Below are 26608 nucleotides of genomic sequence, written 5' to 3'. Positions count from 1 at the left end.
CCTCACTTTCTAATAAAGGTAATTTTTCGTTTGATAAAATAAACTATCAGTAACTTGCAGAGCTTTATAACCTGCTATCCTCGAATGCGGTGTTAGGGCATAGGGCAGGTGTTGACGTTCAATTCTTGGCATTCCACGTTGACGTGACAGCGTCGCTGCTGCGATGAAGCCACGCCCCTCCTATCGTCAACAATTGGATTCCAGCTATTTGTATTTTCGACAGCTAGCAAAGCTAGTTTGCTAATGATGATTCATTGGTTTATTGAGAAAACCAGTAAATGAATTTGGATGGATTTGTATTGGTTTATGTTCGTTTGAAAGGCGCTCCATCTATTGCTCGTGTCGCCCATGCAAACCAAAGGACCAGAGAGATCGGCTGGCGAACCGTCCTTTAGCTATCTCTGAAACCAGCTAACACGCTGAGATAACGCTAGCTGGCTTGCTGACAGTTGCTTCGGTTAGCTGCGTGCCTTTAACAGTAACGTAGCAGAAATTTAGTCGATTAAACAATGAATCGTCTCTGACATCGGTGAGTATTACTATTAATGTTATGTGCTAAAACGTGTTGTTAGTTTTGACACGCCTTAGTATTGCTTTGCGAGCTGATATTTTGGGCTAACCATCAGCTTGTTTGTAGCAGTAGCTGCTCAGAGCCACGCCTGGACCATTTAAATCACTGTTTGCGCCTGTTTAATGATTATTGCGAGTACGTATGAACTGCTCGTGTTAACAGTATGGAAAATAATTCTGCTGTCTTGTCCACAGAGAGCACCGAGGCCCTGTTGGTTGTCACATTGGAGTTATCGAGCCTATTATTAGCGAGGTGGGTCTTGATCGACTCAACGTTGGTGCCTTGGAAAATAGGTGGGCTTAGCCAAAAGTCAGTTTGCCGATGCACGCTGATTTCGATCCATCAGAGCTGCCAATATGATGCCGGTGAGTGCATACAGACTTCCCTCGCATGAAATAATTTCTTCCCAAATGTTTTAATTCACATCAGTGCCTCAACATTTATCGATTTGATCCCCCCTTTGGCACAAAATCAAATCAACCCTGTGTGCAAGGCGAAAATGTCGTGTCATGCTCTGCATAGGGGTTTCAAAGTGTTTTATATGTCTTGAGGTCTGCTGTTTAAAGATCGTAAACATACAAGACATCTTGGCATGAAATCACTAAAGTGTTGAAGATGTTCACAATTTTAGTTTGTCACATAGACTGAAGTTGGACAGTTCCTATCTTTTCAACCCCTCTCCACACACACACACACACACACTTTTTTTCCCCCGAAAGTGCAGTTTACCTGATAGTGTTAATTTGTATGATTACTGATTAGTGTGATTAGTGTGATTAGTTACCAGAAACTTGAAAGTATCCACTTAACTTTGTGGCCTTATTCCATAACTACAGCACTATTATTTTATTGTTACAATCATTACAAGCATTGCAAAACCATTCAGAACTGTAGATGGTTTGTGGAGCACCTGATGTCTGTTTTTAACTCTATTTGAATCTAATTTCAACACAGTACATTTGACCACTTTTGATTAAACTTATAATGCACCTTGTTTAATAAAAAAGCAGGGAGATTTACTACATTTCATGTCAGTTCTGTGTAGGTTGGCTAAAGACCATCTATTCTTTGGACAAAAATACATTTCAAAAGGTTAAGAAGAACTCATAATATTGGTTGCTATGCTTACAGCAGTTGGTACAGAAGGCGTTGCTACATGTTAAATATTTCAATCTATTGTTTTCTGTGGTGTTATTGTTCAAGACACTATGTGCTGCGTTAAATAGGATACCCGAGTGGCAGTTCTATAGGAGTTGGAGTTGTGCTTTGTTGGAACCTCTTTTGTTGTCTTTAGTGCTGAGAAGGCAGTGATGAATTGTGGGAAAAGCTATTACATTCAGGAAGGAGAACATGAACTCAAATGCAGGATAAGTTTACAGTATGCTCAATAAGGCGTCATCACTGTAGATGATCTATTATTGGCCGGCGTCTTTGCCGTTGAATGTGATTGACTGAAAATGCAATGTCCTAAAAGTGCTTTTTTTCATTTGGCGGAAAGAAAGAAGAAAATAAAAGAGAATTCCAAGAATATAACCCCAGAGAGGCTTTTCAGAAGTACAAAGTAACACTATGTTTGCTGTAGTTGTCAGGTCCTCACTGGGGCTGTAGTCGCTGTGGACAGTTGTGTCCTGTGGCACCAACAAGCTATGAGAGTCAAAGAGCCAGTGGAGCTGAGGCAGCGAGGCATTTGGTTCTCGCGTGACTCTAGCAGCCAATGAGACCCTGGCAGATCTAGGTCTGTGTGGCTGCGTCGACTAATGCTCTGTTGTTAAGGGAAACTTTAGAGCTGAGTGGATTGTCAAGTGGCATTAATCTCACACAGTGGAACTGGGCAGAGCGTGACTTACAGGAAAAGTAAACATTGCTTCTTATTGTCACACTTACATTTTTGTAGACTCACAGGCTTAAAATAACACCAAGCAGGTCGCTGCAGATAAATTATAAAGCACTTTAAAATGAAAAATAGTTGAATGTGGATGACTTTTTCTGTTAAGCCTTTCCTTAAAACTTAATATGAGCCTATGAAAAGAGTCAGTTATTGATTTATTTAAAACTCACACTTTTTTTAAGACTGCTAGATTTTTTTTATAACTTTTTATTGGTTGTGGGAGTATACATTATTAATCAGACTTTTGAAATGCTGCCCATTTTAATGTGCATTAGTCAGCTTTCAGTTAAAAGGATCTTTTTTTTATAAACTGCAAATTAAATCTTGCAGGGCTCAGGAACTTTCCTCTTGCTCTCTCTCCAGTAGTGGCTTTTTCCTTTGGTCTTTTCATGACAAAAGCTAATATTTTTCCCAATGAAAGTGGGAAATATGAAATGGTTTTCTGCTTGGTAGTTACCAAACTTAATATGTAATTCATAAAATGACTTTGTCTCCTTTCAGACACATTTTAATGAAATGAAATGGATGCATTATATCACAATAATGAGGACTATTTTAAGGAATAACTTGATGTGTTTGAATCTTGCTGGCAAATCATACCAAACCCTCACATTTGAACATCTGATTCACTGGAGTTGTTTTTAAACCTTTTGTAACTATTTCAGCATGAAATTGGGCCTTAAGAATTTGGACAGTTGGAAATTTGGCTTCTGTAAACCATTGTGGTAGAATGAAGCAGTCAGGATGTGATTAAAGTATAAACTGGTAGTTGCAATTAAGTACAATAGCTTACAATACCAGTACTGCATTGAGTGTTAAGGAATAACAGTAATTGAACTGTTGACATTTATAGGAACTCTCTATGTGCTTTCCAAAGTCTCAATTAAAACTAAATGGAGAATTGTAAAACAGTCCAGAAGAACAAAGTGCACCATTGAAGATAACAATGCAGCAGAGAACATATCTGCTTTACAAGACTTTACTAGAAAACATGAAAAAAACCTGCCTGGTCCTTTAACTGAGGAAAACAAAAACCATACTGATGAGACCTAATAAAAAAGGCAATGCTATGGTATGATCACATGCAGCTACCAGAGAAAATGGGTCACTGGCCTTTGCTGATGATGTGATGGCTGATAGAATCAATTCTTAATTTCTGCTCAGATGTTACATATCTGAGTTAGAAGTTTTGCACTGTTATTTATAACTTTAGTAACATTAGTCATGCCAGTATCCTGGCAGTCAGTGGAAAGCTTACTTTTGCATTTTAGAACAATATCACCTCCTGCTTTGTTTGCCAAGAGAAAAATGGAGGATGGATTCCTTTTAACAGTTTTATTACATTGGTCAATATCCTGGTCTGGAATTCTGCAGCCAGCTCTGACCTAACATTTATAAGAAAGAAAAAAACTATTAAAGCTGTTAGAGAACTATCAAGTCTTTCTGGCATGGACCGAACATACACTGCATTATTGTGTGGCCAAGAAATACTAAAGCATGAGGAATAATTGTGTGAAAACGGGCTACTGATTCTTTGGAATAAAATTATTGAGATGTGTTCATAAGCAGCCATGAATGGGATTGAGATGTTTATGTTGTGGCCACATCTTAAGATGTAAAGATAGCACAAAGACCAATTTAAACCAATGGCATCTGAACATGAGTCACTTTGTTCACATTTTGCACGTCATTTATAAGTATGCAGAGATTTTCCATATCTTTTTACTCTGTTAATAAAACAATACACAGTAAAGGTTTGGCTAAAAGTACATGGCAAGTTGTCATTTCCTCATGACACAAAACAAATTCAGCTGTAACTCAGTTGTAGGCTGCCTTGTATTCTTCAAATATTTGCCATACAAAACAGAATGTGATTATTAATTGTAAAAAAACTTTAATACAAATACCAAAAAATTACTTTTCTTCATAATTAATTTATCTAATCACTTCTTAGTAGCTTGAATTCAAACCCAATTATTTTATCATACTTAGGCTGAATTAGGAAAAATCTGTCATTATTTAAATGCTTGAGGACCTGATTATATAAGTTCCTATGTAAAAAAAAAAAAAAAAAAAAAATCTCATTTTTTAGTTCAAGCTCATCAAACAATATTCTGCTTATTGTGCACTTTTAAGCAATCCTGCTGGAGATCAGCTCAAGATTCCCTTTTATAAACATGTGTGTATCTCCCTGCAAGCCAAAGGCTAAAAATTGAATTTTTAGTTAATAGTGACAATCGTGTCATGTTTTTCAGATAATCACCAGGTTTTGGGGGGGAGTTTTTAGATGCTGCTCAGGTTTTAGTACAGATTTCTAGAATGTGAATGGGTTAAGTCATGCACAGCCAACATGCAGCAAGCGTAAAACTAATCTCCTTCCTGCCTTTGCACAATTTTTACCCAGACCTGCTAACCTGTCATAGCTGTGCCAAAACTCAGTGGCAGGGAGTAATCACCAAGCACATCCCAGGCTCACTTTTCCACAGAAGCAGTTGTCATTACCCTCCTCTGCCCACACCTCCCTCCTTACTCCTTCTCTGTCGCTCGCTCTCTGTTTGTTACTCTGGCTCGCTTTCTCCCCCCTCCCGTCCAGGACTGCACATCTAGCTAGTTTTTCTTTTTTTTTCTTCTTCTTTTCTTTTTTTCCCTTCCAAGTCTCCTCTGCAGCACTTTTCTAATGATCGCACCACTGTTGGGTTTAGAGATTTTGCTCGGGATGGCATAACAATTAAATCTCATGACTGCAAAAGCAGCAGCACCATGATGAAGAGGTTTGTCACCATAGTGTTACGTGGCTTTGTAAGCCTCTCGAAGGAGAGCCCCATTTGGGCAAAGGAACATCAACGGCCACCGAAGAAGGAGATGAAGAGGAAACGGAGGGCGGTCAAGAGAAACAGGAGTATGGGCAGACGCAGCTTAGTGAGGGCGGTTGGTATTTTCTCTACTGGTCTTCAACAAGATCACTAAAGATGCTGTTTTCAACACTCTAGTTAATTTAAAGTATTTTTAAAATGGTTTTTCAATTATGTAGTTTAGTATTAACCATGTGGGTTTGAATGAAATTTCCATCATTTGCCTGATTGGTTGATTGTGTGACCTGATTAATTGTTGAGGGTTTGTTTTGATGTGAGCTGCAGGCAGCATGTCACCTGTGCAAAGCTATAGTAAAATGTAGAAATATTCTTCCAATTTCCATTGTTTTTCTTCCAGTAATTCTCTTCTTAAATCATATGAAAATCCTTCGTTAAAATTTTTAACTTGTTATTCTTATCTCCTGGTTGTTTATGTCTGTGTATCAAATTAAATTATATAGTTTTACGTTCTGGTTTTTATATTGACATGTCCTGCAGGCTTCTTGGCCAGTTCATATCTGTGAAAGAGATTATGATCTCACTGGGGTTCTTGTGTATATATATATATAGTATCTCTTAGATGCATAAAGTAAAGCCAAGGTAACATGTTTGCTTATGCCATAGCTGGCACCGTTTTATTTATTTTTCTACACTTTTTTTTATATATATATTTTTTTTTTTTTATCAGTGGTATTTAGACTCATAGTTGGAAGTGAAGCCACACAATCCCCCAAGTACAAGTTATCATATTCGTTCATTTAAGCTGCTACTGAAAATGTCAGTGAATCACAGGGTTGCATCACTACAAAGCATGAGTCACTTTGTCCTAGAGAATCCTCTGAAGTCACAGTCTATAGGAAGCTTGGTGACTAAAGCTAAATTATATATGACAGTGATGTGCGTTGGCAGTAAGAGTTGCTCTGTGAATGTACCTAGAAGCTGTACATGCCGTTTTGCACCTCACTGGTGTGCATGTTCGTAATATTGTTTCTCTTTTTTTTTCATCAGGAAAAGTCTGTTGATTTGACAGCAGTGTGTTTTACAGTTAATGGCCCTTCACTCTGGAATGTGGGAGAAAAGTAGTTTCTTGTCTCAGGCGCTCCATGTTATGATACCTTTTGAAATATTGAAGTTTGTACAAAGGTTGCCCAGGTATAACGAGCTGAAGCTGCAGTGAAACAGCTGGCACCCAACTGTTTCCCTCTGCATTTTTAAATGTTTCTCATGAAAACAAGTTAAAGAACCTGAAAACTCCCACTGATGTGAGCAAGCACTAGTCACCAGTCTGCATCACATTTCCTGAAATTTGAAGATTCAAGAGTGTATGTCCTTGTATACAAAGTTAGTATAAGCCCCTCAATGCAGGATGAGCCAACTTTTTTCCCCCCCACAATTTTTAATTGATGACCTTTAAAGTAGCACAAGCTACAACAAAACCCTTTTTTTCATGTTGGCACAGAGTTTAAAATCATATTCATATAAATAAAGAATGAATTTGAAATCACTTTGCATCCAATTTACATGAAGATTATTGACTTTTCAATCACTTTTCAAAACATTTTCCTTTTTCAGACTCCCTCCAAAGCTCACTTTGTTGTGAGATGTGCTGCTTCTGTGCCCCCCACACAGTCCTAGTTTCTATTGACTGAGGCCTGTCATATAAAACAGGAAGGCACTCCTTAGTTCCCCCTGAGTGCTCAGTGCCACAGGAAGCAATGAGAATATGCCTGCCTCTACAGCGTGGAAAACATGCCATGTGCAGAGATGTGCCTAAACACTGACTTCTGACTGACTTGTTTATCATCTTTTCACTTTCCACAAGCCAATCGTTTTTTTTACCTCGATAAAAAGTTGAAGCATTGGCAAAGGAATTATCAAGTGGATTTTTAGGGAGGTTAGGATTCTTTTTTTATTTACTTTTTACAATTGTTAAATATGACATAAATTGTAATGTAGACTGCAAATGAATCATCTTGGATATGATATATTAACATGAACCATTGGTCTGTGGGGATTTATTTGCTGACGTTCATTGGTTTGCTTTTAGTTCTTTCAGTGGTAATGGACGTGTGTGTGTGTGTGTGTGTATCACTTGATTAATACGGTTGTCTGACATTTGATATGTTGGAATAAACTAACTGTGCTTTGTGTATGTTGGTTTTAAAAACAGTAAAACATCAAGTTCAGTCCAACTGAAGTCACCACATGATGCAGTGCTTAAGTATACAGAACAGATGATGGAGAAAACACTGACTCAAAGAAATGGAATTCATCATTGGATTAATGTAAAATACTGCAAACATGCAGAAGTATTTGAACTCTGTGTATGTTTTTTTTTTTTTTTTTAATGCTGTTCAGGCTAACACTGATCACTTAAGTTTTATTATTGCAAAGAAATTTTTGCAAAAGCAAATTTGAGTTTCAATGTCCTCTACGCCAATAGAATTAAGGCTACAAGGATTAGCAGTATGCTTGTTTTGTTTTTCTTGCAAGATGACGGAAAATAAAAAATAAAAAACACGTTTCAACTTTTAAATTATTTTCATTCTACAGTAGTTGAAAGCAGGGCAGAGAAATGATGGAGCTCATTATTTCCCCTTTTCCTAAATCACCTTGACCACAACAAAGTGGAGCAGAGTAAGAAGTGGAAGTCTTTAACAGCTGGAATCTCGAAATCATTTAGTGCTGATGTGGATTCATTTTTCTGGTTCAGTATTGTATCTTGCAAGATATCAGGCTTCCTGCAAGAAATCTCCAAAAACTGTTGGGAAAGCTTAACAATCAAAGTGAGGAAAGTCCAGAGGCATTGTTCGGCTTCTTAAAGTTTTCATTTGTTTAGACAAGAAGAAAAATGAATCTTTTTGATATTTGAGCATTTTGTGTTTTAGAAAATTAAACTTGTGAGCATTACAGGGGTCTAGTTGGATTGCTGATTTCAGTCGGATTAATTTATTTTTAGCATCGCAGGCGGTGAAGTGCTGTATAGATTTGTCTAAAGGTCACACACACGCACACACACATTGCAGACATTGTGCTCTGTGGCCTTTCTAGCTGAGGATATTTTCCAGTCCCTTTTTAATGACCGTGCAAAGGAGGAGTTTAATCCCTTTGAATTTCAGCATCGATGTGCTTTTATTACAAAGTACATCATCTGTGTGTGTTATTTTTTTTTTTTTTTCTTTTTTATATTAAATTTGGAACAACACAGAATTACTAAAGACATCCATTGAGTTAAGTGATTCAACGTGTTAATAACTTGAAAAGAAGTACAGTAATATATATATATATATATATATATATATATATATATATATATATATATATATATATATATATATATATATATATATATATATATATTATAAGTATAGTCTTATATTATTTTTATGGTAAAAAAAAAAAGTGCAGGTGGAAGCCTGTGAGGACTTGTATTATTGTTCTAGTCTAAACTATGTTTATAGGCAACCCCTAATCATAAATGTGGCAGACACAGAAATGCAGTCATCAAAAGTTAAACTAACAATTCTGAATGGTTGATAGCAAAATGTACCATCATGGTGGACTTTGAGCGTCACTAAAGTGGATTAAACCTCATCCTTAAATCATCATACATGACATATTTTGTGATGTCTTGTTTAGTCTTTTAAGGTAGTGTTAAATGGTTATTTGTTCTGCTTTTGACGGTTTCTTTCATTCCCCCTTTCAGATGATATTGACGGTGTACCTCAGTGATGGGGAACAGGCTGTGACTGAGGTACCCATAACGCCCGAGACGACGTGCCGCGATGTCGTTGAGTTCTGCAAAGAGCCCGGTGAGAGCGGCTGCCATCTGGCTGAGGTCTGGAGAGGCAATGGTAAGAAGTGTTGGAAAGCTGTGTTCTGCTTGTTTTACAGCCTGTTTACCTCATGATGTGCATACAATCATTCAAACTTGAGAGCATCTTATTGTAAGAAACTTTATCCAGTTCTTCACCATGTTGCAGTGGAAGAAAAGCAGGTGGGATAGTAAAAAAAAAAAAAGGCTTTATCTGAGGCTGCATGATTGCTGAGCATGACACTTCCTCTTTGTGTATGGTTATTTCATTTTGTATAGCCCTAAGCTGTCTTTATTGATTTAAAACACACCCTTTAATAATGAGTTCAGGTGTTCAGCAGGGCCATGCATTACTTATCTGAGTGATGAAGTAGTGAGATGCATGTATTACCAAGTAAAATCATTCATGTCAAAAACAAATTCATAGACCAAAGAGAAATACATGCCCGTACAGTCCATAGCACTGTCACAACCAATTCTACTCAGTCCAAGCGATTTGCACCCGTTACATTGCTGTGCTGACACACCCAGTTTTATCAGCATTTTTTTTGCTGAGGACCTATTCCCTGCTCAACAACATCGAAGCATAAGGGCTTTATTACCCCAGGTTATGTAATCACACATTGTAAAATCTGTCATTTATCTTCATCTTTTTTTTCTGACTCTTCACTCTTTGTCTTCTCTTTGCACATACTGAACTAAAACCTTTAAACTATAAAGGGAGATTAAGCTCCTGCAGTTGCCCAATTATTACACTGGTTTCTTTTTAAGATGTCACAACTTAATTTTGATTCTGCCTTAAGTGAATTGTTCACCCACACCATCCAGATGTAGCTTGTGTTGAAGGAAACAAGAAAAAAGGAGAGAAAGTAAATAACAGAAAACCAGCTGAAAAGTTGGTACTGTTCTAATTTGGTATGTGTAAAGAAAAGTTTTGTACAATTTGGTAAATATCCATTTTCTCATTTGAAGTGAAGAAATACGAGACCTGATTTAACCTTAAGACAAACAGCTAGGTAACACAAAACCTCTAGTAATGCCCAAATCTTAGCTATTATTATGAACTGAAAAATTGTATCTGCGTCATTCTGTAACTGGAACTCAGAACTTTGTGTTTGACTTGTGGGATTCAGGAATAGTTAGATCGCAGCTAATCGACCTGTTGCTTCTTTCCTTTACTCGTCTGCTGTTCAGAGCGAGCGATCCCCTTTGAGCACATGATGTACGAACATCTGCAGAAGTGGGGGCCTCGGAAACAAGAAGTCAAGTTCTTCCTCCGGCATGAAGATTCGCCAACTGAGAGCAGCGACCAAGGTGTGTTCTGTGCATGTTTTCTGTTCCATGTTGTATCACTCACACTCATATCTAATGAATCTACAGCAGAGGGTGGATTCAGTGGATGGGAAGAGATTTGAGTCAGGAGATTTGGTGATGGACACTGGTGTCCCTCTGGGGTTATCTGTTCTGTTTAGTCTGCCATCTCTAATCTTTTGGGTCTTTGTACATATTTGCCTGCTTTCTCTTTTTGCGCTGTGGGACACTCATGCCGATACACATCAAAATAGTCCAGACAGCTTTTCTTTTATCTCAAACTGGGATAAGACGCGATTTAAAGCCACAAAAGGTTTTTGTTCCTTCCTTCCTTTTTTCTTTGAGCCAGTACCTATCTGTAAACTGTTTTATTCTCTAATCTAAGTACGAGGTTTTAAGTATTTTAAAGCATATCGGGGGGCAAGTTGAAAGGTTCTACTTTCATAATATTGACTGTGCTGAATTTGTGATTGTTTTTTTTTTCCTTTTTGCAGGGAGTCAGCAATCTCAGGATCAAACAAGTCACAGAAGTGGAAATTCTGGAGAGAAGCACAATGAGAACGGGGTGAGAAATAGTCAATAGATTTTTAAGACATTTTTTTCTAAGTAAACCATCATTATAGGGCACACACACTGTGTTAAGCTTTATATTTCATTTTTAAAAAAGCTTCCTAAGTAACTAACTTTTTAAGTAGAGGCTCCACGCTGCTTGTCCACACTAGCTTAGCCTTTGATTGATCCAGAGGTCACATTTCGTTTTTTATTATGTTAGAATTGACCACATATTAGTTCCTATAAAGCATAATTATAAACTCATTCTCAATATGTAAAAGTAGGAATATAGTAGACATATGATTCTGGTATAAAACCAGACCTTGTTGTTCCAGTATTACTCCATTTCCAGACACTGTCTGGATTTTTTTCTCTTAGGGTTGTCATGTTCAGCTCTTTAGCTTTAAGATGTGTCTGCTAGGAGATGTGAATGACTCTGATAAGAGCAGCCTCTGGCACAGCATCCTTTCACTGTCTGTCCATCTGTCCCAGATTTTGCACTATTAAAGTGTTGCAGTTGAGGAATTGTAACTAATTGAACCTTAAGGGTTAAGGGAAAAAAACAGCAGGAGATGGAGGGAGTGCTGTTTTTGTTTGGAGGGGGGGGGGATAGCTTCTGGGTACTCTTATACCTCAGTGCCACAATCTTTCTGTTTTTGTTGGGTTTTTTTCCTCCTTTTTAAGGGCTCTTGTGATCTTTAACAATAACAGAAACATTTGAGTGGCCCTCCGTTGTTATCTATGGACGTTTGCTAGTAGTATTTTGAAGTTTTGAAGAATTTCTTTTAAATCCCCTTTTTGGCCATTTATCTGTGCCAAAGTGACTGATTCAATCTTTTGCCTCAAGGTTTTGTTTCCAGTTTTAGACTACTATAATATTTATAACAGCCATTCAGAGAGGTAGCTGGTCTACTTACAGTATATTTGATGTTTTATGCAGCTTGATATGATGCACGTCAGTCATCAAGACACGTCTCGATTACCAAAATGTAAATGGATTTTCTCAAGATGCAGATATGGTGAGCCTCACATACAGAGGAGCAGGTTGCAAAAATATAAAGATGTGCAGAATAAAGCTTGATAGACAGAAACTATCAATCATCAGAAATGAAGAAAAAAGGAACAGTTCAAGACTGTGTTTAGGTTTTGTATCCATCATACGGTTTTCTCTTTATTCATATGGTCCTAAAGCTGATAGTTGACATTATTTTTAATGCAACATAAATGCACTTAAGCACAGAAGCCACAAACATTTTTACTTTTACAAACATCTGTGCCACTAAGCTAAAAGACAAGCTATTGATTTTCTGGGTGACGTTCACTTTGCCAGCTTGCAAGGTCTGTGCCCTCTTACCTCTCTGGGGCCGGAGCTCATTTATGTCCAAGTTTTTCAAAAATCTGATTTAGAGGGATTATATTAGTCGGCCTATTGAATGATATAATGGTCGCCTAAGAGGATCATTCCTTTGGCTTTTTTACTGGCTACTGCCCAAGCCCCAGAGACTGCCCTTACCAAGCAGAACTGATTCCACTGAGGGGATTCTGCTTCCCACAAAACAGAGGCTCTTCAATAAGGTACAGCACTGATGGCATGCATTTTGATTTTTTAGATAACAATTTCTGTCTCCGCAAGAATTATTGACAGCATCTAGATGCACTAACAGCTCAAGAAAAGGTTTGTTTGTTTTTGGGGATAGAATATTTATTCCACCTTTTAACAAAGCCTAAAAAAATGAGAGGAATTTAGTAGAGTAGTCATTTGGGTGTTTCTCCAGTCCCCCTGATCTGATGGTGTGCGTGTCTGTTTCTGCGTCTGGTGAATTGTCATTGCTGCAGCGCTGCTTGAGTGCGTTGGAGCGTGGCTCTGTGTGTGTGTGTGTGTGTGTGTGTACCTCAGTGGCTTCCCCTGCTCTTCCCATCTCAGCTTTGGCTGCGGATGAGTTGCCTCACCCCACCCCCTCCCCTTCCAGAGTATCTCTAGACATCTTGACAAATGCCAGGTAGGGGAACGCTCCCTGAGTCATGAGGGCAACGCTGCAAATAAGATGAGGGCATGTTTGAGTTGTACACTACTGTTGCTTCCCTGCATAATAAAGTCGAAGTTGAAATTATTCTGCATATGAAGCATGTTTTATTCAGAAACGTCTGAAGAACATCTCCCTCTAAAAATCAAGTTAGAGCAGTAACTTTGTCCTTGCTTGTTTATTTCGCCTTCAATTCCGCTGATTTATGTATATTTAGGATTATCTCCAACTGATGCATTGTAAGCCTCTAACACATCTCTTCACCAGTAAAGAAGCCCTTTTCTGAACCAGTAATAACCCACTGTGACATTTCTGGCTTTATCGTCTCCCTCTGTGCATCCCTCCAAAAGACTGAGAATTCTAGTGAAGCTTGTACCATGGAGTTACTCGTTCACTTTTTCTGCTCTTTTATTCAAAGTTTGGCTGCCAGTTTAGACGAAAGTCAGGACTCTAGTTTGAATAGAAAAGCACAATAAAGTCCTTCTTTACTCTGCAGCCTCTTGAACATCACATAGGCCCTTTATTCTGGATGAAGGAGAGAACTTTATGTGAACTGTTTGTGAGGTGAATCCCTTTTCATCTATATTGCAGCAGGCCCTTCGGATGTTTTGCTAGAAGGCTGTTACCTGAAAGGGGATGACACTTTGTTGGATTGGACTATGTTTTTCTTACTGAGAGTTCTACATGTTTTGGTTGTCCTTGTTATTGTTAGAGCTGTGACATTTTGATGATTAATCAATTACATGATGAACAAAGAGTAATTGGCAAGTTGATTGTCAGCTGAGCTTTCCTGTGATGTTTGTCCCTGCGTGAATGTTTGCTTTTGTTCATCAGCTTCCTGCTCAGTGTAAACCATAAATAGGGGATTTATTGGTCGTTATCCAGCACTGCACCTCTGATTCAGAAAAGGCCGTCCTCTAACTGTTTTCAGTTGTAGGTCATCTTTAAGAAAATCTTCTGCAGGGAATGCATGTGTATAACAGTAATCTGTGGGGTGAGCTCCGTCGTCCGGGTTATTAGTGGGTATCTAATGTAGCTAAATGCCAGACAGGGTTCATGTTTCATTTTGGTGTAACAAAATTTGCCTTCTGGTGATTCTGTGTACTTGAATAATGAATCAATCTTTGTCTTGTGGTAGCTTCTCTGTCTCAGTTTAGTATCCTCTTCTCCATGTGATGTGATATGAAGTCTGTGCTCATAGGCTCAGATGTCCTGCTCACTGAGTCTTCATCACATTTAATGTCCCATCACAATTAGGTTGTTTTCGAGGTAGACAACCCTTACTCTGTATTGCAAAGTCTCCTGTATTTTACCCTGAGTCTATTGAAGTCAGTTATTAAAATCCTTTCAGCAAATAGATTTTTTGCATAACTCATTTCTTTGTATTTAATTTTAGCACTTTTCTTCTTGTATAATGTTTTTAGCTTATGTAACCTTGGATGCTGGGTGTGTTATTCTGCACTTAATGACTTCCAGATTTGCCTCTGACGTACTGTCCCGTCAAACTTCACCTGAGCATTGACATAAAGACACAAAGATTCATGTCACCAACTCTTAGAGTTCAGATGCAGCTTTTAGTTTTATTGCTTTTGCTCAAAGCTGCTAAATGTTGTAGCTGAAGGAAAGGCGGTGCATCTTTTAAAAGTGTGTCATCCTGCACAAAGCAGCTCAAAAGTGGAAGCAAAATGTCAGGCTGTGCCCTCATCTCAAATAGCCTTTAGTAGAAGGAAGATAAGCCCTGATATTTTAGCTTTTTGTGCATAATATGATTTTTTTTTTTTCATAAACAAAAACAAACATCGGTACCAGCAACCACACCCTTACTGTTTGAACGAATTAGAAACCTTGCCCCTCTTCTGTGTCACTATACATCAGTGATTCTCGTAACTTCTCAGTGGTTGTCAACATCACTCTGCTCAGATTTTACTGTCTTGACCATCTTGTGTGATTTTTGTGTAGGTGGGGAATCAGCGTGTGGAGCTCACGCTGTCAGAGCTGCAGGAGATGGCCACACGACAACAGCAGCAAATCGAGGCTCAGCAGCAGATGCTTGTGGCAAAGGTAGCACCTCCATTCTTTTATCCTCTGTCTTACTAATTATCTTGATACTCATTCAGTAAATATAGTGGTATTTTATTGACTATAATCTTTTTTACAAAAAAGGCAGTACACTGCAGTAATGTTAAATGTCTTCGTTAGCTTCAGTATACACTTAAATTTTCCTATTGTCTAGTTTATCTTGTGAAATTGATATTTCACCGTTTATGTAGGTTAACTGGACAATCCTTTAACAACATAAATGCTTGTGTTTTTGAGGCTGCAAATGTGTCATTACAAACGTCTTAGTCAACAGGCATTATAGACGAAATGTTAATAAACAACCAATCATAGCCTGCCTACCACACCTTGGATCACACTGCACTTGTCCTCTGCTGCTTGTTTGGATTGAATTTTTTCCAGTAAAGATCAACTCTTATTGGTCACTTATTGGCTAAAACCTTGAAGATTTTCTAAGCCAACTCAAACCAGTCATCTTACTCTTAAGAGTGAACGATATGTGACCGTAAAGTAAGAAGCATGCACAGAGGAAAGCATGATTTGACGTAGCGGGTAGTGTTTACAGAAATAAATGTGGATGCTTTGCGTGTTTGTGTATCATGTTGGAAGTGCTTGCACAGTTGCAACCAAGAAAGTTATGCCCAATCGATCAAGTAAATTATTGATCCGCTTCCAGTTGTGCGTAACATTGCCATTTGTTTCACTTCTGTGATGTCAAAGTTGGATGAAATGCGGCATGACCGTTCAGACTGAGGTCTCTTCGTCGTCCAATCTGGGTCAAACTTTAAAAAAATCAGATTTGTGCCCTTCAGACTGTCTTTAAAAACAGCTGATGAGTCACATACGGGCAAAAAAATCTGAATTGAGCTGCAGTGTTAACAGAGCCACTCAAAAAAATCAGATTTTGGGGAAAAAACATTAGGATTTGAGGATCAAGACCTCCAGTGTGAACGTAAAAAACCTAAAAGATATAAAATGAAAGCTTAGTAGGGATGGTTCTTCATGATTAGAAAATTTAAGAGTTGAAACTACTTACAAGTAAGTGAAGTAACCCACATGCTCTAAGGGGAAAAAGAACAAAACAAACAAACAAAAAAACAGAAATATGTTCATTTTTATTTCTTCTTAATCCTCCAAAGATTGAAAAGGATAATTTAATTTTTTTCACCATGTATTTGAAGATTATTAATGTCCTGGAGGAGCTAGATTTATGCAGTCAGCAGAAACACAAATCAGCGTTCCGTGCCAACATCAGTGTAAACAACAATAAATTCTGTTTAAACTGTTTTTAAAAAATTATTTTAAATTATTTGAAATGGGACAAACAAGTTTGGTCTGTCAGTCCTGCAAACCTGATGGAGGCAAAGGAAACTCACTGTATCCCAGTATTTCACACTATGTGTGCACTATTATGTTGGCTTCAGTCCTTTGAGGGACTGTAGGCAGATGCATTTTTTGGTAAATTAAAGATTAAGCTTTTTTTTTTTTTTTTTTTTTTTAATACCATGTTTGTTACTGCATTCTCCTTGATATCTAAATAAATATATAAAGATTGAAGCGTATCTTTAAATGAAAGTTTTTTAAAATAATTAAGTACCCAGTAAATTAAAAAGCCTTTAAACTTACTATAAACTCACTTACAAAGCTTAGGTCCCACTGTAATATGTTTTGGTTTATTTTTCTAGCGTTTCTTTTTCTTTTTTGTTTGTTTTTATGAATACATGTTTATTTTTACCCCATCTTTCTCTGTTATTCATTTTCACGTATGCCCAATAACAGGAAGAATTTTTATTAGACTTCTTGTTTTCAGGCTTAAGCTAATTAATTAATGTGAAACAAATTATTCATTATTTTGTACGATTAAAAAAAAAAAAACAAACAAAAAAAAAAACCTGTGGACTGGCCATTAGTTGAGTTAATTTCAGGACACATCCTTTGACAACTATGTTGGAAGTCAAGTGAACTACTGATGCATGAGTCTCTTCCAAATAGTCTGTCATGACCTGAAACGGGGACAGCCCATTATGTAACAGATGAAGTGAGATGCAACGTGAGTCGTGGTGTGGGGATTGTCCGCTCTGTCAGAAATTATTCTTCAGTCATTCTATGAATACAAACACAGGATCCTCTCTTTAGGATTTTTTCTTTGCCTTGTAAAGCTGAGTTCCAGATGTGATTTCATTTTTACCCACCTTTTTCTCAGTTATTCATGATATAAGTGATTAATTTCTATGGTAGTATTGGTTTGGCATAGATTTCCCTTTAATAGTGGAAAAAAACCCCATGCAAATGGATTTATCTTGTCACTCTTTGTTTCAGTCTGACCTCCGTGCTTGTGGTTTGCCGATCATTTATGCAAGATTGAAGCCACTGTAGACCTGCAGATAAAGACCTTTTACTGCCTTTGTTGGGGTGTCTGGAAAATAGGCCCTCCTAAAGCCCTGCAGGCATTTGGAAACTTGGGCCTGTCATTTCTTATTTTAGGATGCTAACTAGAGCAGTTCTCAGTTGGGTAGAGATGAAGTCATTTGACCCTTTCCTCAGCCCTCAGACCGTCTTGACACATCACAGTATATGCTTTATTACACGCAGTAGATTGATTTAGCCTAGTTTGAAGCATGTCTGTTTCGGTAATATCTTTTAAGCTTTGGAGTGGTGCCTTGCTGCTTTATCATCATGCAGGTGTCATAATTTTTTACTTCACTCAAATTGTGCTAAGCATATACAATTTAATGAATCTAATAAGGTTGAGTCTGAGTCTGCATGCTTGTTAAATATCAATCTCTGTCACCCTGTAAAGGAGCAACGATTGCGTTACCTGAAGCAGCAGGAGCGACGTCAACAGCAAACTGTGTCGGAGAGCGAAAAGCTGCAGAGGCTGAAGGAACGTGTGGAGAACCAGGAGGCAAAGCTCAAGAAGATTCGGGCAATGAGAGGTCAAGTGGACTACAGCAAGGTCATCAATGGCAATCTGTGTATGTATACTTAAAACTACAAATATTTATAGACTTTTATATGTAAATAAATAGTTTGAATAAGCCGTGAGCATTGATTCACTATATGTATACGTAGCTCACAGATGTCAACATATTTGAATATAACAGGGAAGAAGGAAAAAAGCTCAGCCAGACTTATTTCACAATGTGTTACAAGAATATTCCAAATCAGCATGCACCTTTTCAAAAAAAAAAAAAAAAATCTTTTAGAGCCTTTAATTATTTTTATGAATTCCACCCTATCACAGTTGTTGGTGCACATGAAATTGTTTACCTGCTCAATAAAAACATATATAAAATTATCACATGCAGCAGCTGAAATCGAGCAAGTGAGCAGCTTGTTCCAAGAAAAGCAGGCCGAGTTACAGGCAGCAGTTCTGAGGGTGGAGCAACTAAGCCTACAGTTGGAGGACCTGCGGAGAGGAAAGCTCAATGGCATACAGACCGGCCTGGGTGGACAAGTAACCGGTGCTGCAGCCCTAGAGCTCCGCAAACTGTACCAAGAACTTCAGGTAGTGCATGGCATATGCTTCCTGATTCCACTAGACATTGGTGATTGTATGTATGTTATCTTTGTTTACAAATACATTCATCATCCTCAGATTCGGAACAAATTGAACCAGGAGCAAAACAGCAAGCTGCAGCAGCAAAAGGAGCTTCTGAACAAGCGCAACATGGAAGTGACGCTCATGGACAAGCGCATCAGTGAGCTGCGGGAACGCCTCTACAAGAAAAAAGCTGAGGCACGTCAAAAAGAGAACCTTCCTGTAAGACTAGGACAACTTAACACAACTACTTCTTCTTTTTCCTTATTTTTCATTCATTCATTTATTTATTATTATTATTATTAGTTTCCTTATATGCTCTGTAGGCCACTAGTAGTACTAAAATTAGTACGCAGTTCTCTCTTATTTGTCTTCACTTTTAACATTTAAACTTTGTCTTTTTATAGCTAAATAGAGCCAATGGGCCTCCCTCTCCCCAGCCAGCTCCTGGTACTATGGGTCGTGTTGCTGCTGTTGGGCCTTATATCCAAGTTCCTGTACCCAGTCGACAGGATGGGGGCTACACCATGCCGCCTGATCCATTGAAGCCTCAAACATTAGGTGTTAATAACCAAGCCAACCAAGGCCGCCCCAAATCAGGTTGGTTTAAACCTGCAGAATTATATTTATGTCACCTATAATGCGAGGCATTGTGCAACTTGACTTGTGATCGGGGTTATGGTCTGTCAGAACTAAAAATCCATTCACACTTGCACTGCTGATCATAGCTGAGGTGGATGGAAATTTTAAATCATTGGTCTTATAAAGATGAGTGACACAGATGACAGCTGTGCGATACAGAGTGGAATAGAGTACCACCTGACCATCACAAATCCAGTTCAGACAGACCATGAATCTAGCCTCACCACTACACATTACACACATCGAGCATGAACAGTTAATTCCTCCTGGGTCCAAACTGTTTCTTTCCTACCTAAACTCTTGATTAGTTCTCAACCTGGACCTAATTTCTGTGATTTCTTTCCTTCCTTTCTAACCTCACTCTCTTCCTGTGTTATGTGAACTGTTTTCCCTCCCTTGTCTCTCCTGGTCTCTTCATGTGTCTGTACTGTTCTCTCTCTGTCACGTCTCTTTGAATGGGGATGGGGTTGGGGGCAACTCTTCTCCTGGGCAGACGGTGTGCGAAAGCCTCCCGGCCCTTGGAAAGTGTCTGATTTAGACATCGTTGTGGACCCGGTACCCTTGTCCCTTCCAGAAACACACCCGGGCTCTGGAGCCTCCACTGGCTCTGACGGCACGTCCCGTGAGTGCACAAGTGCTGCATAAGCAAAACGACGGCACTTCATGAACCTTGTCTCTCGATTGTAGCACAGGATCCTCAGCATGCACTGGAGTTTTTACACCAAAGTTCCAACTACATGGAATAATGGTCATTAATCAGTTGTATAATCTTAATTTCAAATTGCTAATGTCTTCAATTCGCCAGATAATAAAGTGCTAAGACTGGGCTTTCCCCTGTCAAACTATGAGCTGCTACTTTTATACTCCACAAAATTGATGGGATGTTGATGATTTGCTTCAGCGGTTTCAGACAATATGAAGCTTACAAGCAAGCACAGCTGTGGGGTCTGACTGAATCCAGCTATTGCTGACAGGTGCCATCATTAAGCCCCACTGCCTGTGCAGTACTGAAAGTATGTGTGGTAATTCTATTTGGAGTGTTTTCCTTTTGTTATGTGGATTGGCTAATGACTTCAAAGTAGCAGGGTGTCATGTAGAAACATTTTGCTGCCATGTGCAGATTTGACTGCTCTATCAACTGGAAAAGCACTGCTGATCCTGTGCGTGTTTGTACATTTTTGAGAAGGTTCAAACAGTTGAGTGCCTCATGAATTTACATATGCAAAGCAGGCCATAGTCATACTTTATTTTTAAGTTCATAACATTCCCAGACTTCCTGTCGTAATCCTAACTTCCATACAACATACTCACAACAAATAAGCTGCAAGAAATGCTGGAAGCTTTCAACATGCACAAGGAATTTAACTTGTACATGTTACTGCATCATTGGATTCTCATAGTAGTTTATCATCTCCTGTCCAATTTCCAAGATTCTAATATTTTATATGCTGGCTCACTGCCTTGGTTGTCACTAGTTATTGTTAACAAACATTGTTTAATCGGGCCTTTACTTGTTCTGTCAAGTCAGGATTAAAATAAAATCTGATTGTGTCGCACTGGTCACCAGCATTACAGCTATAAGACGGATTGTCTTTCATTAGACTTGCACAGCAAAGTGCACAGCATTTACTTTTGTTGTTCTGTTGTCTTTGTTTCCATCCTTTCTTTTTACCCTATCCATCCTGTCCACAGGCACGAAACCTTTAAGAGATCATTTATTATCCCGGAAAAACTGAGGCCGTATTTGCTATCTGCATCTTTCACTCAATGTGCAGTAGTTACTAATAGTTTCTAAATTATAACAAGACTTAGTAATAATCCTGTAGCTAGAATACTAATGCATATGTCCATTACTATCATTGTTGTACATACTCAGGATTTTTGTCCTATTGATCAGTAGTCGCCCCCCCCCCCCGGTCCCTGAAAATTTGGGTCTGTTTAAAAGGATATCTGACTTACAACATTACCCCAAAATCATGACTGGTGGAGTATGGTTTGTCTACCTCAAGAGCAGCATAATGGACATTTTCACATAAACACAAAAGCAACAGTGTGTGTAAATGTTGCTTTATGGGGTCTGATGAATAGGATAAACTTCTCAAAATCCTGAACCCTTCTTTCAAAGTTACATATGCTTGTGTTTGAACACCTTTGCTAATATTTACACAATGTTTTTAGTCAAACAAGAGGAATTATTTAATTTGTGGGAAAAAAGAAAAAGCTCTACATAGTGACATTTTGTCACTGTGACGAGTTGATAAAAGAACATCATTACAGCTGTGGAATTTGATCTTTTTGCTTTTTTATAACACTTTCTGTGGTGTGTTTGTGGCCCAGCTAATGATACTGGTTGGCCGACTCTAGGCAAGACCAATACAACTCTAAAACTTCCTGAGAGAAGAGACTCAGGGACTGATACCCAGGGCAAGAGCCCTCCCTCAGGCTCCCCTGTCACTCCAAGTGCAGAAAAGGTAGGTCCTTTCATTACATTTTGCCTTAAAAAGCCAGGAAAAAAAGAATATATATATATATATATATATATGATTGTTCTTACATTTTTTAAATCTCTGATTTCCTGTTGCATTTTTTCACAGGTGCTAGACTCAAAAACTGCTGGGATTTCCCCTGCCATAACCAAGCCACAGCCACCACCGTATGGATCCCACCTCACCTCCTCTAACACAGCCAGTTCCTTGGAACGCCGCAAAGATGCACCTCCCCCTCCCCCTCGCCCACTCCCAAACCCACCAGCTCCCGCGTGGCCCCGCGCCCCCCCCTCCACAGGCTCGTCCTCCCAGCAGATACAGCAGCGCATCTCAGTGCCACCAAGTCCCACCTTTCAGCCCAATGCACCGCTTTTCTCCCCTGGAATGAGCGAGCGTTTGGATCCTCCACCGGCTGTGGCAGTGCGTCCCTTTATCCCAGACAGAGGATCACGGCCTCAGTCGCCTCGTAAGGGCCCACCTACCGTGAACTCCAGCTCCATTTATCACATGTACCTCCAGCAGACGGCACCAAAAAGCCAGCCACTCAAGCCTGCTGTCAAAGCAGGTAAGAGCTTTTAAGAGCTTGTCTGTTTAAGTTTAATGAATCTAAAACATAACTGACCGGTAAATTCAACTGTAATTTCCTGATGTCTGTTTCCAGTGTACGGGAAGCCTGTTCTATCCTCCAGCTCGACACCTCCCTCACCTCTGCCTTTCAGTCAGGCAGGAGGGGCCTTCCCATTGCTCCAAGGCCAGGCTGGCGCTGAGGATACAGTAGATGGAGAATTTGATGATCACGAGAGCTTCCAGCATCTGGAGCCATCAGCACCTCCTCCCAGTGTGGAGAACATCCCACGACCTCTCAGCCCTACAAAGCTAACACCTATGGTACATTCCCCACTGCGCTACCAAAGTGATGCAGACCTCGAAGTGCTTCGTAAAAAGCTGGCCAACGCTCCAAGGCCACTCAAGAAGCGCAGTTCCATCACAGAACCAGAGGGCCCCAGCGGACCCAACATCCAGAAACTGCTGTACCAGAGATTCAACACTCTAGCAGGAGGAATAGAGGGGAATGGTGTTGGTGGATCAGCGGGGGGTAATGGTGCAGGCAATGGAACACCATTTTATCAACCAGCCAACCCTCCTGGATATTTGGGAGGTGATTCTCTGGCTGATACAGACAACGGCAACCTCCTCTCCGAGACACTGCTGCCACCATCAGCAGGGGAAGAGAAACTGGGCTCTGAGGCTTCACTTGCCACACCTGATGCCAATGACAATGAGCCAGCTCCTTCACCACCAGAAGGACCTGCAGATCCTGCTCAGGTAGTGGGACCAGAGGATGATGACGACGACAACAACAACAATGTGGGAGGCTCTGAGGTGTCATTGCCCAGCCCTGTACCGGAAGTCACTACTCCAGAGGAGAGTGGTACGGCAGTTTCACAACAGCTGGTGAGAGATAAATACGAACAGATTTTTTTGTTGCATTCAATAAATAAAGGTCTAACTCATGCTTCTTCGTTTCTAAAGGAGAAGCGCACAAACCTTAAAAAACCCAACTCGGACCGCACTGGTCATGGCTTCAGGGTGAAGTTTAATCCATTGGCCCTGCTGCTCGATGCTTCGTTGGAGGGAGAGTTTGATCTGGTCCAAAGGATCATCTATGAGGTATGTCATCACTGTACATGTGTAGGTGCTATTTATACTTGCATAAAGCACAATTATTTATCTTTCATTGTTCTTAATTTTTTCAGGTGGCGAACCCCAGCACCCCTAATGATGAAGGCATCACACCACTGCACAATGCAGTGTGTGCAGGACATCATCACATAGTCAAGTTCTTGCTGGATTTTGGTGTGAACGTCAATGCTGCAGACAGTGACGGATGGTGAGCCTAAGCTATCTGAAACACAAGCACCGAATGATATTTACTGTTGTATTTTCCATTTACTGCATGGGTTTCTTTTCCTTATTGTGTTTGCCTGAGCAGGACTCCTCTTCACTGTGCTGCCTCGTGCAACAGTGTTCATCTCTGCAAGTTATTAGTTGAGTCAGGAGCTGCCATTTTTGCCAGCACCATCAGTGATGTGGAGACAGCAGCAGATAAATGTGAGGAGATGGAAGAGGGCTATATCCAGTGTTCCCAGTTTCTATATGGTGAGAAGCAGTACACCAATGAGTCATATTGATTGAGATAGCCTTTAGTGATGGTAGTAATAACATAAAAATGCAAATTTAAGCTGTTTCAATAAAATTTTAATGCCTGTTTTCACTCTTTTGTGCAGGTGTTCAGGAGAAGTTGGGTGTAATGAACAAGGGGACAGTGTATGCTCTCTGGGACCATGAAGCCCAGAATCCAGATGAGCTGTGTTTTAAGGAGGGGGATGCTATCACCATTCTGCGGCGACAGGACGACAGTGAAACAGAGTGGTGGTGGGCACGACTTGAGGACAATGAGGGCTACGTGCCCCGCAACCTGCTGGGGGTAAGGACATTTTTTATCGGTTTGAAACTCAATACTACTATTGGAAGAAAAGCACAAAAAGGCAGGACTCGAAATTAGAAAAACCTTCAAATCTAAGCCATAGTCTTTCTGAAATACTGTTCTATGGGCAAAAGGAAATCAAGTTAAGCCAAGTGCATTACATGTGTTGTCATGTTAGGAATGAATTCAAACGAGAAGTGATGAAATCAGAAGGTTACCAAGCACCAAGTTTGGAGTAAAGCATGTATCCTGGTGTCAGAAAACAAGATTGACAGTGAAGTTTTCTGCTGTACATCAGCCTGAAATTCACACCCAAGAGGAGAAATTATTCTTTAAAAGAAAATATGGACTGCCAAAACCTGTTCAGCAATTAATCCTGATCTGAATCCTGCTAGAAATCTTTGAAAAAACTGACATCTGCCATTTTTAAATGAGACTGCCACAGTAAAGTTTAGGTCTGCCATGGATTCTCACTAGGAATTTCTTGATTTTTAACTATAAGCTGATTGCCTTTTTTTTTAAGATTTCTCTTAAATGTTGATGTTGCTCTTCCTTAAAGAAGAAAATCAGTAAAGCCAGTTTAGTGTCCAGCTCAAGTAATGGGATGTCCAGGTTTTTTTGGAAAGACACTCGAAGAGAAATTTATCAAATGTACAGCTGCACCAATCCATAAGAACAAATGATGAAATCTCTTTTTCAAACTACAAACTACATGAGCAAACTGAGTTAATCAAACATGTCTCCTGTCTGTTTTCTTTGCAGCTTTATCCAAGAATCAAACCTCGTCAGCGCTCCCTGGCGTAGTGTCTCACTCCAGTGACCTGCAGCTAACAGCTGGACTAGTGACACAACCAAGAGCAGAGAACAACAAAAGGAGTCTGGAGCTCCATCTTCTCCCTGTGGCCATAACCTCCCCTGGCCTTTTGCTTTCACAAAATCATTCTCTCTGAAGCAGAGGGCACTAAACTCTGACACATACTTACATCTGCACACACAAACACAAGCACTCCAAAGTCTTTTAAATAACTCCATCCTTACTGCCACCCCCCCCCCTTCCCTCCCCCACTTTTCAACTTATTGCTCTGTCACTGTTCTGACAGATGAAAAATAAAATACAGTCCCTTGTCTCAATATTTCTTGCAGTGTTCACACTTCTTTAGCCATCTCCATCTCCCTACGGTATCACCGGTTTACATGATACCGTATGATAACTGAAAGTTCATCTTTAAGGGTGAAAAGTTGCTGATTTTTGTCAGTGAAATGTAATTTGAGTTATTGGATGTTAAGTAATTTTTAGAGCCAGTTTGATCCCCTTGAGAAATACACTATTGCAGAAAAACTTACTGTAGCCTAACCACCAAAGATTAATATAAAGTTAAGTTTTAAATCTGTAACCCCCTAAGAGCTTGCAGAAATCTTTTAAAGGGTGAGATAATCAATTGATTTGCTGCTATCTGAAATTAATAACGACTCCCAGGAGTCCTTCTAGATATTCTTATTGAGCAGTAAATGAAAATCTGAGTGGAAACTTATGTAAATTCTCAGTATTACCCATATAGGCTAGTCAAAGGAATTCCAGTTTATTAAAGAAAGAATGATGATAGATGAACAGCTCACTCATCGCCATGAATTGCATTTTACAAATATCATTGCAAGATGTACTTTCTCTCTCTTTTGTTCTTTTTTATTTAGTATCTGTTCAGATTCTGGATGCAGGAATATTGTGGATGTGTGGCAAGAAAATTAATAAATTATAAGCGAGCTTTTGGACAATAATCAATTCTTTTGTCATTTTATTTCAATGTGAAAACAATTTGAGATGAAGCCTAACTTTTTTTACACGGAGGCTTTGAGTTTGGTGACCTCATTATTCCTGAAAAAATCAGGTATAATAATCGGGTATAATCAGGTAATCACAACAATCAGTATTTTGCTTTACAAGAAAATGCTGTGTGCGCACGGCGTGGGAAAAGATATGCAGTTTGTTTTAGCTACATGTCCCACATGTAATGAACGAAAATTCTTTTAATCCCATTTTTAAACCACTAAACTTGCTCAGCGAAAACCAAACATTTGTAAAAATGATTAACTTCATTGGTTCTAAAATGTGGGACATTCAGATTTTTCGTCCACCATTTATAACAAAGAATCTATAAAATGGGCACAGAGTGACAGTTTTTATGTCACTTTTCTGCAAATTTCTGTCTTGTACATACTTGCAGATCCAAAAATCAACCATCATACTTTGGCAATGAAAAAATAAAAACAGTTGGCTTTAGTAGTCTTCATTTTTACAAAATGATCTTACTTTTTCCCTCCTAGTTGCTTCATCTGCCGACTAATGTTTCAGATGTTTTTCACGGATTTCATCTCAGTTCTGG

At 39.2% G+C, this 26608-nt stretch overlaps 1 protein-coding gene across 6 annotated transcripts; it reads left to right on the top strand.

The window, feature by feature from the left end:
* Positions 1 to 209: 209 nt before the first annotated feature.
* Positions 210 to 26003, top strand: ppp1r13bb (protein phosphatase 1, regulatory subunit 13Bb). Of its 6 annotated transcripts, none has more exons than XM_041975199.1 (19): positions 210 to 529; positions 766 to 936; positions 9018 to 9165; positions 10320 to 10439; positions 10931 to 11001; positions 14972 to 15073; positions 17871 to 18045; positions 18379 to 18578; positions 18669 to 18833; positions 19019 to 19211; positions 19747 to 19875; positions 21591 to 21724; positions 21848 to 22304; positions 22401 to 23194; positions 23273 to 23410; positions 23497 to 23630; positions 23733 to 23851; positions 24028 to 24227; positions 24990 to 26003. In XM_041975199.1, exons 2-19 carry the CDS (start codon positions 928 to 930, stop codon positions 25029 to 25031), a joined length of 3330 nt encoding a protein of 1109 aa, XP_041831133.1. In that variant the 5' UTR covers positions 210 to 529; positions 766 to 927; the 3' UTR covers positions 25032 to 26003. The 6 variants fall into 6 exon arrangements, with proteins under 6 accessions (XP_041831133.1, XP_041831132.1, XP_041831131.1 ...); XM_041975198.1 differs by having other exon boundaries at positions 23733 to 23899; XM_041975197.1 differs by having other exon boundaries at positions 18669 to 18809; positions 22401 to 23410; positions 23733 to 23899.
* Positions 26004 to 26608: the final 605 nt, after the last annotated feature.

The sequence above is a fragment of the Melanotaenia boesemani genome, chromosome 22, assembly GCF_017639745.1.
Source record: "Melanotaenia boesemani isolate fMelBoe1 chromosome 22, fMelBoe1.pri, whole genome shotgun sequence".
NCBI classification, from domain to species: Eukaryota; Metazoa; Chordata; class Actinopteri; order Atheriniformes; family Melanotaeniidae; genus Melanotaenia; species Melanotaenia boesemani.
The sequence above is the reverse complement of the archived record's forward strand: the minus strand, read 5'-3'. Positions and strand labels throughout refer to the sequence as shown.

Bases quoted from the DNA above. Each gene is read 5' to 3' on its own strand.
- ppp1r13bb (XM_041975196.1), top strand. The intron at 11,002-14,971 runs GTGAGAAATAGT...ATTTTTGTGTAG, and splicing joins AGAAGCACAATGAGAACGGG to GTGGGGAATCAGCGTGTGGA. The intron at 18,834-19,018 runs GTAAGACTAGGA...GTCTTTTTATAG, and splicing joins GTCAAAAAGAGAACCTTCCT to CTAAATAGAGCCAATGGGCC.